Source organism: Phoenix dactylifera, unplaced genomic scaffold (genome assembly GCF_009389715.1).
Source record: "Phoenix dactylifera cultivar Barhee BC4 unplaced genomic scaffold, palm_55x_up_171113_PBpolish2nd_filt_p 000143F, whole genome shotgun sequence".
NCBI lineage: Eukaryota > Viridiplantae > Streptophyta > Magnoliopsida > Arecales > Arecaceae > Phoenix > Phoenix dactylifera.
In genome coordinates this window covers 1070400-1086292 of record NW_024067698.1, presented here as the reverse complement: position 1 = coordinate 1086292, position 15893 = coordinate 1070400, and the positions used below count along the sequence as shown (strand labels likewise).

The window sequence follows — 15893 nt, the reverse complement described above, 5'->3', positions numbered from 1 at the left end:
AACAAAGTGAAAGCCTTCTTAACCATCGCTCCTATTGAATTGATCTTGTGAAGATAGAGCAGAATGAAAGCTATCACCTTGAGTGAAATTTTGAGTTATCATTGCTCTTCTCTTAAGGCTGCAGTTGAGCAATTGGTTGGATTAAATGAAGTAAGTTGGAAAACGGAGAGTTAAATTAGTTTGCCTTTTATGGAAATAATTATTTTCTAAATTAAGTGCGGTAAGCATGATAGGAAAATGAAAAGTGAAAAAGTGATTCAAGTTTGGTTGCCAAATAAGTAAGCTGGAAAAAGGATGGAATAACTAAATTAAATGGCTTTTGATCCTCAATCAGATCAACAGGAGAGCGACAATCAGAAAATAACAGAGGCAATTGCTTGCATAGTCTTATAGATTTCTTGGTTTTGGTATAATTTACACAAACCCTAAGGATTCCGGATTAATCAAAGTGCTTGCTTAAATCGTATCATCCTTTGTCGGGCATAGCAATGTGGAAAAGTGATTTTGGATTAGCTACGGTGATTGAGTGAATTTTAAGACCGGCATAGCAATATTGGCTATATGTTGCTGCTTCACAACATATAGGGTGTGGCTTCTTGCAGGCCACCCACGCCTATTGTGAAGGAAGTCAATCATCCTTTCGCGCGGCAGATACAACCCGAGCCAGCTCTTTTGCAGTACGAGTGGGAACGGGGATTGGAAGTACACAGCCGGAAAGAACGGATATGGAAGGATGAGCTGGTTTTAAAACGACGGCTGGTCGGACGCGATCGGCCTTTGCAAATGGTCTCAGGCCATTGCTCGTGGAAAAGTTGATGGGACTGACAGTTATTTTATTGTAACAGCGGTCATACGACGGCAACCATTATTTCGCGTCAACATTTCTGGCTTTTGAGTTGAGTGTTAAGCTTCAATCTTTGTATTTGTTAGGAAAAATAATTTTGTATAAGATGAACATTTCTTCGGACACGCAATGTTATTGCTTTTCAATTATCAATCATTATTTCTCGTTAGAGTAGTCATTATTTTTTCGGAATTAGTAATCTCAGTCCAGAAAAATTTGTATGAAATGATATGGTATATTTTGTACAATTTTGTGCGAGCGGCATGATGCACCTTACTTTCTAAATATTATTGGTAGATTTGGTCCAACAAATAATTTTTTTCAACCAAGCAAAATAAGGCTCACAAAGAGAGCCTACCAAACAACAAACTCGGTCTGCCCCTTGTCTTGGTTCTCTTCATAGTTACATAGGGGGCACGTGTGAGCATTGCAAGCTCTCGCAGCTGTTGCTTCTTGAAGAAATCCTGTGGTTCGTCCGACGTAAACAAGGAGAAAGAAAATATGAATATGAGGACTAATTGGTAAGCACCAAGAATCAAAAAAGCTGGAATTTGGATAAGGGAAACTGCAACTCCACAGGCTTGAACAGATATCGAATAGGACTTGGTCGAACAATATCCGACCGGCTGTTTTCAATTCTAAAATTTATTACTGATTCTTTTAGTAACAATAAGTATCTTTTACTTGTATATATTTTTTTAACTTTTTATGACGAATAATATTGGCCAAAAACTAATTTCTTTGATGGCGAGTTTATTTGCGTTACCATAGATTAATCTTTGATAATGAAAAATATGCTATATCATGATGAAATTTTCAATTTCTTATGATGGAAACTATCATCACCAATATTTTCTCATCATAATTAATATAAATTTATTGACAAAATATCCCTATCGCCGCTATATTTTTAGCGACGTGTTTTCTCTAAATGGGCATCTTTTTTTCGTCACCAGAATTTTTTTATGACAAAATTGACTTTCTAATGATGATTTTTTTCACCAAGAATATCTTTTTTTTTTGTTATAGCGCGGTGAGGATAACTCATAATCTGGATTGGATTGAATCAATATAAATCTAACTTAGGTTGGGATTGGGTTAAACATACTAACCCAACTATAACTTGGGTCAGGCTTATTTGTAGGGAACCCATTTCAATCCCGACCCAACCCAAATTTCTACGACACGGTACCTATTCTGAGCCAATCTGGACTTAACCTCTATTCTTTGTTCGGCTGCCAATCGCTGGAAGCCCACACTTGACCAATACTTTGTACAATTAGGCTTTTGACTTAATCTAGCAAAATTTTTGCTGGAATCAACCTGATCCAATTGAATCTAAATTGTGTTTTGATTGAGAAATTTGGACTACGATTGAGTTTGGATTTTGTTAATCTGTTTTCGTTTGGTTTGGGACTTGGGTTGGACCCCAGTACCGCCCAACCCATCGCAGTTGCACAGTTACACGTGATTGTATTGCTTGCGCATGGGATTTAATTAGTAGACCCCTTGGTTTGGCATGATATACCATACCTCTATATCATTTCGGAAAATAATATTTTTTCTCCTTGAATTGTTGCATAATAAAAATTATATTGTCATAAGCAGCATGATCAATTTGAGTTGAAGAATCAAATTCAAATAAAAATTGATAACTTGAATCCAAGCTTGATCAAGATTATATTTGACATTAACTAGAGTTGCTCGAGTCAGATAAGACCCACCTTAAAAAAAAAAAAAAAAACATCTGAGCCACAAGAGCTTATATCGTGACTTAAATATACCGTGAATTTCTATCCATCTCAAGAGCAAATTGGCCTAAGCTCATTCGCAAATAAATAAATAAATAAATAAATAACTATTATTCTTATTCCTTCTAGAGAGTTTCCCAATGTAAGAACTTTTTTAAACATTTCTTTGTGCACACATCTCCATAATGTTGCATTTAACTAATAGAGGAGAGATTTCATATCATTTCGGAAAATGATATTTTTTCTCCTTGAATTGTGGCATAATAAAAATTATATGGCCACAAGCAGCATAATCAATTTCGAGTTGAAGAATCAAATTCAAATAAAGATTGATAACATAAACCCACGCTCGATCAAGCTTATATTTGACCCTAATTGGAGTTGCTCTTGTCAAATGAGAGCCACCTTAAAAAAAAAATTATCTGAGCCACATGAGCTTATATCGTGACTAAAATATATCGTGAATTTTCATCCATCTCAAGAACAAATTGGCCCAAGTTTATTTGAAAACAAATAAATAAATAAACAACTATTATTTTTGTCCTTTCAAGAGAGTATCCCAATGTAAGAAGTTTCTTTAAACAATTCTTTGTGCACACGTCTCTTTGATGTTGTGTTTAACTAATGGACGAGAGATTCCATATTATTTCGGAAAATAATTTTTTTTCTCCTTGAATTGTGGCATAAAAAAAAATTCTATTACCACAAGTAGTGTAATCAATTTCAAGTTGAAAAATCAAATTCAAACAAAGATTGATAAGTTGAACCTAAGCTTGATTAAGCTTATATTTGACCCTAGCTGGAGTTGCTCTAGTCAGATGAGAGCCATCTTAAAAAAAAAAAAAAATTATCTGAGCCACATGAGCTTATATCGTGACTAAAATATATCATGAATTTTCATCCATCTCACCCAAGTCCATTCGAAAACAAATAAATAAATAAATAGCTATTATTTTTGTCCCTTTCAGAGAGTTCTTCAATATAAGAAGTTTCTTTCAACACTTTGCACACACGTCTCCTTGATGTTGCGTTTAACTAATAAAGGAGAGATTCCATATCATTTCGGAAATTGATATTTTTTCTTCTTGAATTGTGGCATAAAAAATATTATATTACCATAAGCAGCATGATCAATTTTGAGTTGAAGAATCAAATTCAAATAAAGATTGATAACTTGAACCCAAGCTTGATCAAGCTTATATTTGACCCTAACTGGAGTTGCTCGAGTTAGATGAGAGCCACCTTAACAAAAAAAAATCATTTGAGCCACATTAGCTTCTATTGTAACTTAAATATATCGTGAATTTCCATCCATCTCGAGATCAAATTGGCCCAAGTTCATTTAAAAACAAATAAATAAGTAAATAGCTATTATTTTATCCCTTCGAGAGAGTTCCTTAATATAAGAAGTTTCCTTAAACATTTCTTTGTGTACACGTCTCCTCAATTCTGTGTTTAACTAATGGAGGAGAGATTCCTTATCATTTCGAAAAATGATATTTTTTCTCCTTGAATTGTGGCATAATAAAAATTATATTATCATAAGTAACATAATCAATTTCAAGTTGAACAATCAAATTCAAATAAAGATTGATAACTTGAACCCAAGCTTGATCAAGCTTATATTTGACCCTAACTGGAGTTACTCGGGTCCGATGAGAGCCACCTTAAAAAAAAATCATCTGAGCTACATGAACTTATATCGTGACTTAAATATATCGAAAATTTCCATCCATCTCAAGAATAGATTAGCCCAAGTTCATTCAAAAACAAATAAATAAATAAACAGCTATTATTTTTGTCCCTTCCAGAGAGTTCCCCAATATAAGAAGTTTTTTTAAACACTTCTTTGTAAACACATCTCCTTGATATTGCGTTTAACTAATGGAGGAGAGATTCCATATCATTTCGAAAAATGATATTTTTTTCTGCTTGAATTGTGGCATAATAAAAATTATATTACCATAAGCAATGTGATAAATTTTGAATTGAAGAATTAAATTCAAACAAAGATTGATAACTTTAACCCAAGCCTGATCTAGCTTATATTCGACCCTAACTGGAGTTGCTCGGGTTAGATGAGAGCCACCTTAAAAAAAAAAATCATCCAGCCACATGAGCTTATAGCGTGACTTAAATAAATCATGAATTTCCATCCATCTCAAGAATAAATTGGCCCAAGTTTATTCAAAAATAAGCAAATAAATAAATAAACAGCTATTATTTTTGTCCCTTCTAGAGAGTTCCCTAATGTAAGAAGTTTCTTTAAACACTTCTTTGCGCACAGATCTCCTTGATGTTGCGTTTAGCTAATGGAGGAGAGATTCCATATCATTCAGAAAATGATTTTTTTTTTTTTTGAAGTGTGGCATAATAAAAATATATTACCATAAACAACATAATCAATTTCGATTTGAAAAATCAAATTCAAACGAAGATTGATATCTTGAACCAAGCTGATATTTAACCCTAACTAGAGTTGCTCGGGTCAGGTAAGAGCCCCCTTAGAAAAAAAAAAGAAAAACAACTGAGCCACATGAGCTTTTATTGTGACCTAGATATATCATAAATTTCTATTCATCTCAAAAACAAATTGGCCCAAGTTCACTTGAAAACAAATATATAAATAAACAGCTATTATTTTTGTCCCTAGAGAGTTCCTAAGTCTTTAAATTCTTCTTTGTGCACACGTCTCCTTGGTGTTGCATTTGACTAATAGAGGAGAGATCCAAACGAGGCCAAGTGTGCCCCCCTTCCGTTGTCACTAGAAATGGATGCCGAGGATTGAAGCTATGGACAGAAAGCAAGCAATATATGCTCCAGTATCCGCTGACCCGGTTACGTGCACGTAAAACAGTCGACTCTGGCCATCTTTCCCTATAGCGGACGATGATCACCAATCGCTACAATGTCCGTGGGATTTGAGAGGCCAGAAACCGGAACTTGAATCCTACCTACGGATTTGTGAAATTAAAGAATGTGGGTTGCTACATAAATATGAATTTATTTCCACCTTGAATCATATTGTTTGACATCTTGATGAAGTCACCATCAAAAAACTAGTTTCAGTAGTTTTTGAATAGCAAACATAGAGTCCCTGGTATTATGACATGCAAACTTAACATGGGTGGCAGAAAATGATCGCATATTTATCCGTTCTTTTTTCTTTTTTGAGTGGATATTGATCCGGTCTTGACGTTAAGTGGATGTGGAACCCCTCTCTCCAAGACACCTATATCGCCGCGAGGAGGTTAACTGTGAGAAATTTCAACGTGTTGTAAGTTTCCACTTGTTGCATCCTGGAAGTATCCTAGAAGACGGCACGAGAAGGCTTGGAGGTCACGGCGGCCTGTAAGAATTCCTGTTGAGGGAGGTAGAGGAAGATCGAGATGGCGAGGACCGTAGAAGCAGCTCTCTCCGTTGGCAGCAGCAGCCGTGATGGTGTTTTCCAGTTTCCAGCAATTTTGTTCTTGTTCTGCATGATCGCGGCATCCACCGTAGTCATAACCATGGTCGTCCTTGCCTGTGGTGACAAATCGAATGGCAAGGGTAAAAGACGTCGGACGGGTGGCAAGGGTAAAAGACGTCGGACGGGTGGTGGCGGTGATGGCGGTGCTGGCTGCGGTGGCGGTGATGGCGGTGCTGGCTGCGGTGGCGTTGATGGCGGTGCTGGATGCGGTGGCGGTGGTGGCGATGGTGGTGGCGGTGGCGGAGGTGGCGGAGGTGGCGGCGGTGGCGGAGGTGGCGGCGGTGGCGGATGCGGTGGAGGTGGCGGCGGTGGCGGATGCGGTGGCGGTGGCGGCGGAGGTTGCTAAAGTCCCGAGCGTGTGCACTAATACATGGCAATAAAGGCATCAGGTCTCGTTGCGATTGGAAGCAGCTGCATGTACCAGTTATTCCGCTGGTTATATATATTTCATCTGGCCGCTATCCGGAGCCAGTTACGGATGTGTAAAATAACGAAACTTATATCTAAGAAATCTATCATTTGAAAACTTATAGGTAAGAAATATATTATTTGAAGATTGTTGCTTTTTCATGTTGAGCTCCGTAGCATTTCTGGCGTCCTGCATTAAGAACCATTATGAAGCTCGCATGAAATTTCTATTCAGGCATCAAGAGGAATTAAGTTGCATAAATTAAATTAGCAGCACCCTTTTACAAAATAATTTTTGTTTAAGTTCAAATATTGTGTCAAATTAGAGAAAGTGATCAACCATGTGAATAAAAATATATTGCTATTGCACTTGTATTGACCATTATGTTTTCATTATATGGGGCGGCTACAGTAGACGGCATGGGAGCAACCCGATCATCTCCGCAGTCCGCAGGTGGCGGCGCTTGGAGGTTGGGGTGGAAGGGGTGGTGGCGGAGGTTGCTGTGGTGCTGGAGGTTGTTAGCAAACACATGCTAATAAGGTATCAGGTTATACACATGTTATCTGGCCAATATCCAAAATCAATTATCTGTAAAATAATGAAAACTTATATCTTTGAAATAAATTATTTGAAGTGATTGTTTCTTTTTCATTCGATTTAATTTCTTTAGTATTTCTAGTGTCCTGCATTAAGAATCATTATAAAGCTTGCATAAAAATATGAGGATCTAAATAGATATGTGTTTAGTTCCATTTTAGCTATGCATTAGGTAAATTCTAAATACTTATATAGAATCAAAGAACCTAAATAATATCTTTAAGTTAGTTTTTTTTTAGTAAGATTCTAGATTGTTACAAAATGTTTCTATTCAGACATCCAGAGAATTAGATGGCGCGAATTTTTGAATTAGGAGCATCCCTTCCTAAATTATGTTTTATTGAAATGCAAATCTTATGTCAAATTAGAGAAAGTCATAAATCATATTGCAAATTCACTTGTACTGACTAACAACCAATAACAATCTTCTTAAAGATCATGATTAATTTATCAAAAATGTGTTAGTAACTCAGAATCTCACACTAAATATCACTCAGCTGATTTGACTAACAACCAATAACGGTTTTCTTAACCATCGCTCCCATTGAATTGACCTTGTGAAGATAAAACAAAGTGAAAGCCTTCTTAACCATCGCTCCTATTGAATTGACCTTGTGAAGATAGAGCAGAGTGAAAGCTATCACCTTGAGTGAAATTTTGAGTTATCATTGCTCTTCTCTTAAGACTGCATTTCAGCAATTGGTTGGATTAAATGAAGTAAGTTGGACAATTGAGAATCAAATTATTTCGCCTTTTAAGAAATAATTATTTTCTAAATTAAGTGCGGTAAGTATGATAGGAAGATGAAAAGTGAAAAAGTGATTCAATTTTGGTTGCCAAATAAGTAAGCTGGAAAAAGGATGGAATAACTAGATTAAATGGCTTTTGATCCTCAATCGGATCAACAGGAGAGCGACAATCTGAAAATAACAGAGGCCACTGCTTGCATAGTCTTATAGATTTCTTGGTTTTGGTATAATTTACACAAACCCTAAGAATTTTGGATTAATCAAAAAGCTTGCTCGGATTGTATCATCCTTTGTCACCTGGACAAGGATGGAGGTTCGATTTCAGCTGACATAAGCTTCTGTGGGTGGGGAAGGGAAAAGTATATGGGACAAAGTAGGATTTAACACCTTTTACTGTTGAAAGAAGAAAGTAGAAGCATCATCATCACCAAAGCCTAGAAAGTTAGCATAGTAGCAAGGCACAGAGACTCCTGAAGGCGGTCCACACATCCTAATTGTCTAATCACTAGCCAATCCCTCTAATGGTAGCACTTAAAGTTGGACATGCTGAACTTTACCCAGGAAAACCCATCAAATTGCCAGTCTATCATGGCATATATAAGATGCAAAATTGACAAAAAAAAAGCCAAGAAAAATGCACCAATATTTATAATATAATTATAAATCATAAAGAACAACCCTGTTCAAAAGTACTATGGTACTCAATATATCAGGCTATCACAGCATCCGCAAATCATCATGCACAAATCTCCAACCAAACATAATTTATCACGGTTAGCAACTACAATCTCTACCCCTCGCTGCACTGAAGATGTAGAAGTAGCCGTTCCGCAAGTTTCTATCAAATTTCAGAGGAATTTCTGCAACCTTTCCCCCTTACCACCCTGCACCATGTTTGACAAGCATGGGACCAGGGCAAACCTTCGTTTGAAATATCAAAATTGGTTCTGTAATAAATGGGCAGCCCTCAAGCAATATTTTGAGAAAAAAGAAGTTTTTTTTTCAGTAGAAAGAGAGTCCTCAGGTAATCAGAATAACCACAAGCAAAACTTTATTACTGCCAAAACCTTTACCGAGGATAAAATTATACAAATGGAGTACCATCAACACCTGGTTTGGGGGACTATTGTCTCCCTATTTTTACAAAAACTGACATTATTCTATGCACATCCCCATTACTATTACAAAACTGCAAAGCAGGCACAAACGCATATTACCATAACATGATGAATATATATTGTTTTGTCCCCGACTTGTTAAGACATGTAAAACAAACTTCACACAACGCGAAATGGCTGGCTTATAGCATTATGTCAACAAACACACTTCTGATAGAAATTGAGGTCGGAATGGCCTTGGTGCCTCTGCCACGATGGCATGTAAGGGCATATAATGGCATGGCAGCCCCCAATATAGAACTTGCCACCCAGGCAGACAGAATATGGCTCCACAAGGAGAGCCAACCAAACAACAAACTCAGTCTACCCCCTTGTCTTCGCTCTCTTCATACCAAGGCTATTGCGGAAGGGGGACCCTGAACCAGACATGTGTGACCCCTCCTCACGGAGAGTGCCATTAAGCAATGCAAGCTCTCGCAGCTGATGCTTCTTGAAGAAATCCTGGGATTCATCCTACATTAGAAAAAAAAGTAAAGAAAATATGAATATAAAGACCAATTGTTAAACGCTAATAAACAAAAAAGCTGGAATTTGGATAAGGGAAAACTGCAATACCACAGGCTTGAGCAGATCTTCAAGGATCTCACGTGCTTGCATAAGACGAGCATCAACAATTTCAACTGGCAGCTCTGCCTCTACCAATATGTGAAGGGGTTCATTTAAATGTTCATACCCTGGTTTTCCTCTCATCATCTCCTCCTATCAGAAACAGCAAAACTAACATTAGTGAATGTTGGTTTCATCAGAACATAAGTTCGAAGGAATGTCCCTTTATAATTAAAAGATCCTATTTATGTAAAAGTTAAAAATAAGTGTGTATGTCATTCAAGAGTAGGAAGTATCACATGATTATACTTTGGATACACCAGTGGGCTATGGCATCTTTCTGGCCACAGGCAGTAGAAGGTGAGGAAAAAAATGATGAATAGGAGGGCTACAATAAAGCTAAACTCTTCCAGCTCATATTCTAGAAATACTGGGTACTAGACATTATCGTTGACATGGAATGTCACATTAGTGATTACTAGGCAGAATTGGGGAATATCGATATCGTTGCCGCAATGTTAAGGTTGCTCCATTGTAATGTAGGTGTCATGGATTCGAATGTGGAAACAGCCTTTCCGCAGTGGAGGTAAAGTTGTGTACATCTGACCCTTCTCAAACCCAGCAATGGTGGGTGCCTTGTCTACCAGACGCCCTTTATTACCTACTCAGTTAGTTGTAACGGTAACCAACAACTTTTCTTTTGCTTTCCACTTTGCATTGGAGTCAATTATACTGTACTGTGTAAACAAATATTTGCTAATGTTAAATCTCTTTTATCCTAGAGAACAGATTTGACACTAAATAAAGTTGTCCACCAACATACATACAGCAAAAGAGAAATATAAAAATCAGCATTCATCCTCATGATGCCTTTCATAACTCCATCTGTAATCCCCTGAAATTGCCAAGGCTATTTTCCTCTTCTTCATCCATAAAATAACTTATAAGTTTCTGGTAGAATGGAATTGTTAATACCCTATCTTTCTAAACATGGCTAAGGAAATCTTGCTCATATACCATTATACAACCAATATATGCAGAAATGACAGGTTTTCTCAAAGGACTGCTTTCAGTTTGCCTTTTTTTAATAACCTTCCTATTAGTAGACCAACACATTAAGAAACTCCACGCTTATCACATAGCATTACTACACCGTTTTCTAGTTGTAAGTATGAAAATCAACCATTCATTTCTCCATATAAGAAAAGGATGAAAGCTGGAAGGTAAAGGAATATGTTGAATGGCATATGCCACAGTGTTTTAAGGAAGAACTCATGCAAATTTTCATTTCCTTCAAATAATAATTTATTATTTTTGAAATTGTGTCAATAGACCTGCTTTTAGGCTTAGCAGTTATATCATCCATAAATCTAGTATATAACTTCATCCAAACATCAGAATGTGCTATCCCCTAGGTATTCAAGCAGATTCTGACTATGCACTTGTGACTCCTAGCAATGAATGTTCCTTGAGATGTAGTTTCAACTTGTGCTGCAAACGTGGATGTAAGTGTACATATATAAGCATTCATGCATGCTGAACCCGTGCTTATCAGAACTCAATTGATACCTGAGTAGGATCTTTGATGCTACCCCGTCCTCTTATCAGAATATGACATTCAGTACTTGCCTCCACTCGTTTAAGAGAGTTCCCTCTAGGACCAAGGAGACGCCCAACAAAGTTATACTACACAAACAATGAAGAGAAATATCCATCAGAAAATGCTTTCTAACTTAATAATAAATTGAGGTCAAACCCAAGCAAAAGGACAATTAACTTACAGTTGGGTATTTGTCCACAGGTATATCGACCCTGATTGTTTTCTTGACAATGAGATTCGACGAACTACATTGAGACCCAAGCCAACCATGTGCTGATGAAGGCTGCAACAATCCCAAACTCTGCATGTTACATCTGATGTTCTGATCAAGCAAAAAGCTACAATATATAATATATAATGATTCTGGAAGATGAATGAAAAATGTCAACATAATTCTTTTGAGGTTGTATGAGAATAACATTTAAAAATCTAACCAAAATAAGCCAAAATGCGCAATAGGATAATGGTTTATCTGTAAATCAGTTGCAAAAGAAGTTCACATTTGAATGAGACATCAACAAGGTCCAGGGGAAAACAAAATTCATATTTTGTCAATGATTTTGCACACTGCAAACAAGAATAGTGTCTATCTCTCCTATACAGAAACTTCATTTATTTTGTGCATCTGACATTCAGGACAAATAACATTGCCCAGATATCCAAAAGAGTTGCAGAAACGAACTGTTTGCAGCTGGGTTCATCCTGTGAGTTCATGAAGAATAAGCAAAGGTGAACCGAGAGTAGCTGGAAATAGTTACCAAACGGCAGAATAAGAAACAAGGGAAAGATTAATTCATCCACAACAGACACTGCATAAAGACAGACAAGCTAAAGCTATATCAGGACTGCAAAAAGGTTTGCAATTTCCTCATTTGACGATCTCTATTAGGAAGGACATCATAGCATCATGATAAGATTTGAGGTAGGTCATACATCTCCGGATTTGTAATGTAAATGCTGATGTGTCAGTTAGAGTAATAACGGTCATATACATTAGAATTAACACAACTTCACTACAGAACTAAGAACTAGATCAAGAATACTGGGACCTCCAACTCAACAGTAAAGTTAGCACAAAGTGTTAAATGTCAAGAATGCAAACAGTTCGATTTAATTCAAGTTAGCATGAAACCCTAAGAACGCCACCTTGAGCAGTAAAATTAGATGCAAAGAGGAGTTATGTTAATGGTTAGTATCCATACTTCTGATTGAAATGCTGATGCCCACCCATTCATATCAGCTGCTCCTCCATTTGAAAGTAATCCTCCAGTGGTCAGAGGGCTACCATGTTCAAGCCCACTTTGATCTAAAAGAGATGCATTCCCCAACAGTATGGTAATACGCAAAATTTCTGCTTCAAAATGTCAATTTCAAGCATAAGACGTACTAGTTAGCATCTGTTAAGAAATTAGTCAGAAGTATATGCAGTCATTTGCTAACAGAATGGGTTAGTCCAAGATCAGAAATAAGATCAGTGTACTTACCTGTTAATTATTTAAGGTCAAACCCATAGGACTTTCAAAATATTTTGAGCATAGAAAAGAACCACTAGAATGATTAATAAATAGCCACATGTTACATATATTATATGTATGTCCCAAAAAGGACAACAGTGGAGCAAATAAGTTCCTTGAAAGACCATATTAGCAAATAAACATCGTAAAGGAACTCCAGTTGATCAATCAAAAGCATGTTGATTACACATATAAACCTGATCAAATACTGCAGCACCTATTTGTATAGACAAGCTTCTAAAAAATACCTTATTTCAGTAACCCAGAGCAGTGTTTTAGAATATGAATGATGCAAAAATTCCATCAATCAAAATATTTCAGAGGCGAGATCAAATTTTGATATAAAATGTATGGAAAGAGAAAAAAACTAAACGACTTGTAATTCAGAAAGATCGAACAAACAAAATATGAGAAAATTGAGAGGTAAACATGTTGAATTTCTATTTATCATGATAATACAGAGGCTGTGTACACACTGACAGTAAAAAGGAAATTGCCAAACACCTTGTGAGGGTTTTTACTCTGAGACAAAGAGGAGGAGGAGGAGGAGGAGGAGGGGGGGGGGGGGTGCAAGGAGCAAAAGATATAACCAAGACTGAAGGCATCTCCCAAAAAATGGAAGAGAAATGTAGATAGAGAAACAAACCAGAAAGAAGTGTCCCCACCATCCCAAAAGTAGTTTCCTTTCGAAAACACAAACTGATAACTTGACATCATACAAAATCACCACAAGCATATCCAGAAAGTTACTCATATTTCCTTCAGATCTCCTATCAAATAGCATGCAGCATGAGCTTAAAGGCACTCCTATAACCAGTAATGGGAAAAGGCAAAGACTGTGACAGCAACCAAAATATGCAGCTTTTTTTATCAAGGGCAAATGTATTCACACAATCTCTATCTCTAGAAAGCCTAGACCACATCTTGGGTATGGAATAGAGGAAGGAGCGAACATTATTCTCTAAACACCAAATTAAACAATTTATTGCACTTGTTCCCCCCTAGTAAAATAAATGCCATGAGAATTTTATTTCAACAGTCATCCACATATATGCTTGAATATCAATGAGAACTTTGGGGTTCTAGACCAACTTATGTCAATTGTATTATCGTCACCCAAAGGAAGCTATAGAAGGATTCAGGAATTTTTTTAACAAGATAAACTAAAAAGATTGTCTTCATGTAATTTGATTGCAGTTATAATAAATATCGATGCCACTAAAGCTTGATCGATTATGTAAACACAGTTCTCAATCTAATTGCATCTTGATGACTCCAAAAGTACAGATTGATACAGATAACAATATAATTTCTAGGCTAATAATGACGTTGAGTTGTGGGGATTCCTTGGAGCAATAACATATAGTTACAATGTTTTGACTTTGTATATGAAAATAAGAAAAATCTCCAGGTAGTCATGTATCTCATCTAAAACAACCAAAGAGTAACAAAAGAAACTTCCTCAAAATACTCTGATGTTCTAAAAGATCCAACATATTAACATTCTGAAGCAAAGTATAGTTCAATTGATAAAATCGGGCACCCAAGAAAGAGCAAGAGAAATTAAGAAACCAAGACAAATATGGGGGAGAGCAGTGGAACTCAAACTCCACTACACAATGAGAATGTTGGCAAACAGCCCTCCAACCAGAGCACATAAAATGGGGCATCCAAAAAAGAGCATTCAACATGGTTGCAAGCATTATTATGCAAAAAAAACATGAAAAATCATGCATCTTGGTTCACTAGGTACATAATGATAAACATTGAGATACAACTTTGGTTCTATCTTCTAAGCTCACCCTGGTTCAGCAGCCGATAACTGTGTGGAAGCACAGGCGTAAAAGGGCTCAGCTTGTGACGCTCTGCCAGCAACTCCGACAGATACCTGTAAATCAATTTGCCCTTATCATTTTAGTACATGTAAAACTCAAAGAAGCTGTATGGCCTCCATATATTCAGAGAGTTACTATCCGTATAATCCCAATTAGACCAACTAAATACTAAAACCACGGACACTGATGAAAACCATAAACCTTTCCACAGGAAAAGGCAGAACCTGTGAAGAAAAGATGTCAAAACAATAATCAAAGGAAGAAGAAAAGAAGATTCCTAATATCAACTCTTTCAAAATCTTAAAGACAAAGAAAGGCAGCTCAAAATCTTAAAGACAAAGAAAGTAGCTCAAAACCAAATTTCAAGCACTGCAAGAATAGAATCTTGTCTATAATCTCTAATCCAATCCCACGTAACAAAAGAAACACATGGACATCTAAAGATCTCAATTTTGACATAGAATTTTGTCCATAATCTGTAATCCCACATACAAAAGAAACAGAAGAGCATTTAACGATCTCAAACTAGACATAGAAAAAAACACGAAACCATCAACAGAAAAAAAAAAAAAAAAAAGTAACATCTCCAAACCACAAGCGTCTCGTCGCCCAAAGAAAATCCGAGAACCAACCATGACTCCATAGAAGAACGCAATAAACAAGGAAATGAGTGCATGATCCAAGATCCAAGATCATCCCCATATAAAAGATAGAAAATTAGGAAGATCAAAGACTAAAGTACGACAAAAACGGCGTTTCTTTTCGAAATTATACGTAGAGATTTCGAGAGGGTAGAGAGGCGTACTTCTCCTTCTCGGCGATGGCGTTGGTGGCGGAACGTATGCCGGTGATGTGAGGGGAGTGGGGGGCGGTCGAAGGAGAAGGGGAGTACGCCATGTATCTGCCGGAAGACATGGTTCCGGCGAGGTCGGCGTCGGGTTCCGTCCAGGTTCGGGTCGCACGAGGGGAGAATTCCGTCGAGATCTCGATGCCCTAAGAGCTCCCAAGCCTGGCTCGTGGGGAGGTGGGAAGAGAGAGCGAGAGCATACAGAGAAAAAGAGAAACCGGGGTATAAATAGAGAAGAAGGTAAGAAGGAGCGTGAGAGCGAGAGGACACAGTGACAGGCCATTTACAGTTTACCGCAGGGTAAGAAAAAAAAAAGGAAATAATAAAAGTTTTTTCAACAGTTTTAATTGGTGCGGGTAATAAACTCCTCTCCCCCCTGGCCCACCCACCTCTCTCTCTCTCTCTCTCTCTCTCTCTCTCTCTCTCACAAAACGGCGATAAATAACGTAAATATTATTTTTGGTATTAAATAAAATAATATTTTTCATATTTTCATTTTTAAATATTTTGTCCAAAAAATAATTAGACAGTCAAAAAATAATATATAATTTTAT

At 36.9% G+C, this 15893-nt stretch overlaps 1 protein-coding gene and 1 long non-coding RNA gene across 5 annotated transcripts; one reads left to right on the top strand and one right to left on the bottom strand.

The window, feature by feature from the left end:
- Positions 1 to 6329: 6329 nt before the first annotated feature.
- On the top strand, positions 6330 to 7124 carry LOC120104928. Its single transcript, XR_005507278.1, has 2 exons — positions 6330 to 6597; positions 6885 to 7124. It is a non-coding gene; the product is annotated as an uncharacterized LOC120104928 (long non-coding RNA).
- Positions 7125 to 8844: 1720 nt separating this feature from the next.
- On the bottom strand, positions 8845 to 15536 carry LOC103724309 (KH domain-containing protein At5g56140). Of its 4 annotated transcripts, none has more exons than XM_039116889.1 (7): positions 15298 to 15536; positions 14460 to 14545; positions 12346 to 12497; positions 11325 to 11444; positions 11113 to 11229; positions 9553 to 9696; positions 8845 to 9450 (listed from the first exon to the last, which is right to left on the bottom strand). In XM_039116889.1, the coding sequence occupies exons 1-7, from the start codon at positions 15405 to 15407 to the stop codon at positions 9301 to 9303; spliced, it is 879 nt and encodes a 292-aa protein (XP_038972817.1). In that variant the 5' UTR covers positions 15408 to 15536; the 3' UTR covers positions 8845 to 9300. The 4 variants fall into 4 exon arrangements, with proteins under 4 accessions (XP_038972817.1, XP_038972818.1, XP_008813750.1 ...); XM_039116890.1 differs by having other exon boundaries at positions 11325 to 11426; XM_008815528.4 differs by having other exon boundaries at positions 12346 to 12494.
- Between the last annotated feature and the right edge of the window lie 357 nt (positions 15537 to 15893).

Coding starts and splice junctions, on each gene's coding strand:
- LOC103724309 (XM_039116889.1), bottom strand. CDS start 15,407: ATGTCTTCCGGCAGATACATGGCGTACTCCCCTTCTCCTTCGACCGCC. Junction 14,546..15,297: donor GCCATCGCCGAGAAGGAGAA/GTACGCCTCTCT, acceptor ATTGATTTACAG/GTATCTGTCGGAGTTGCTGG. Junction 11,230..11,324: donor CTGTGGACAAATACCCAACT/GTAAGTTAATTG, acceptor TTGTTTGTGTAG/TATAACTTTGTTGGGCGTCT.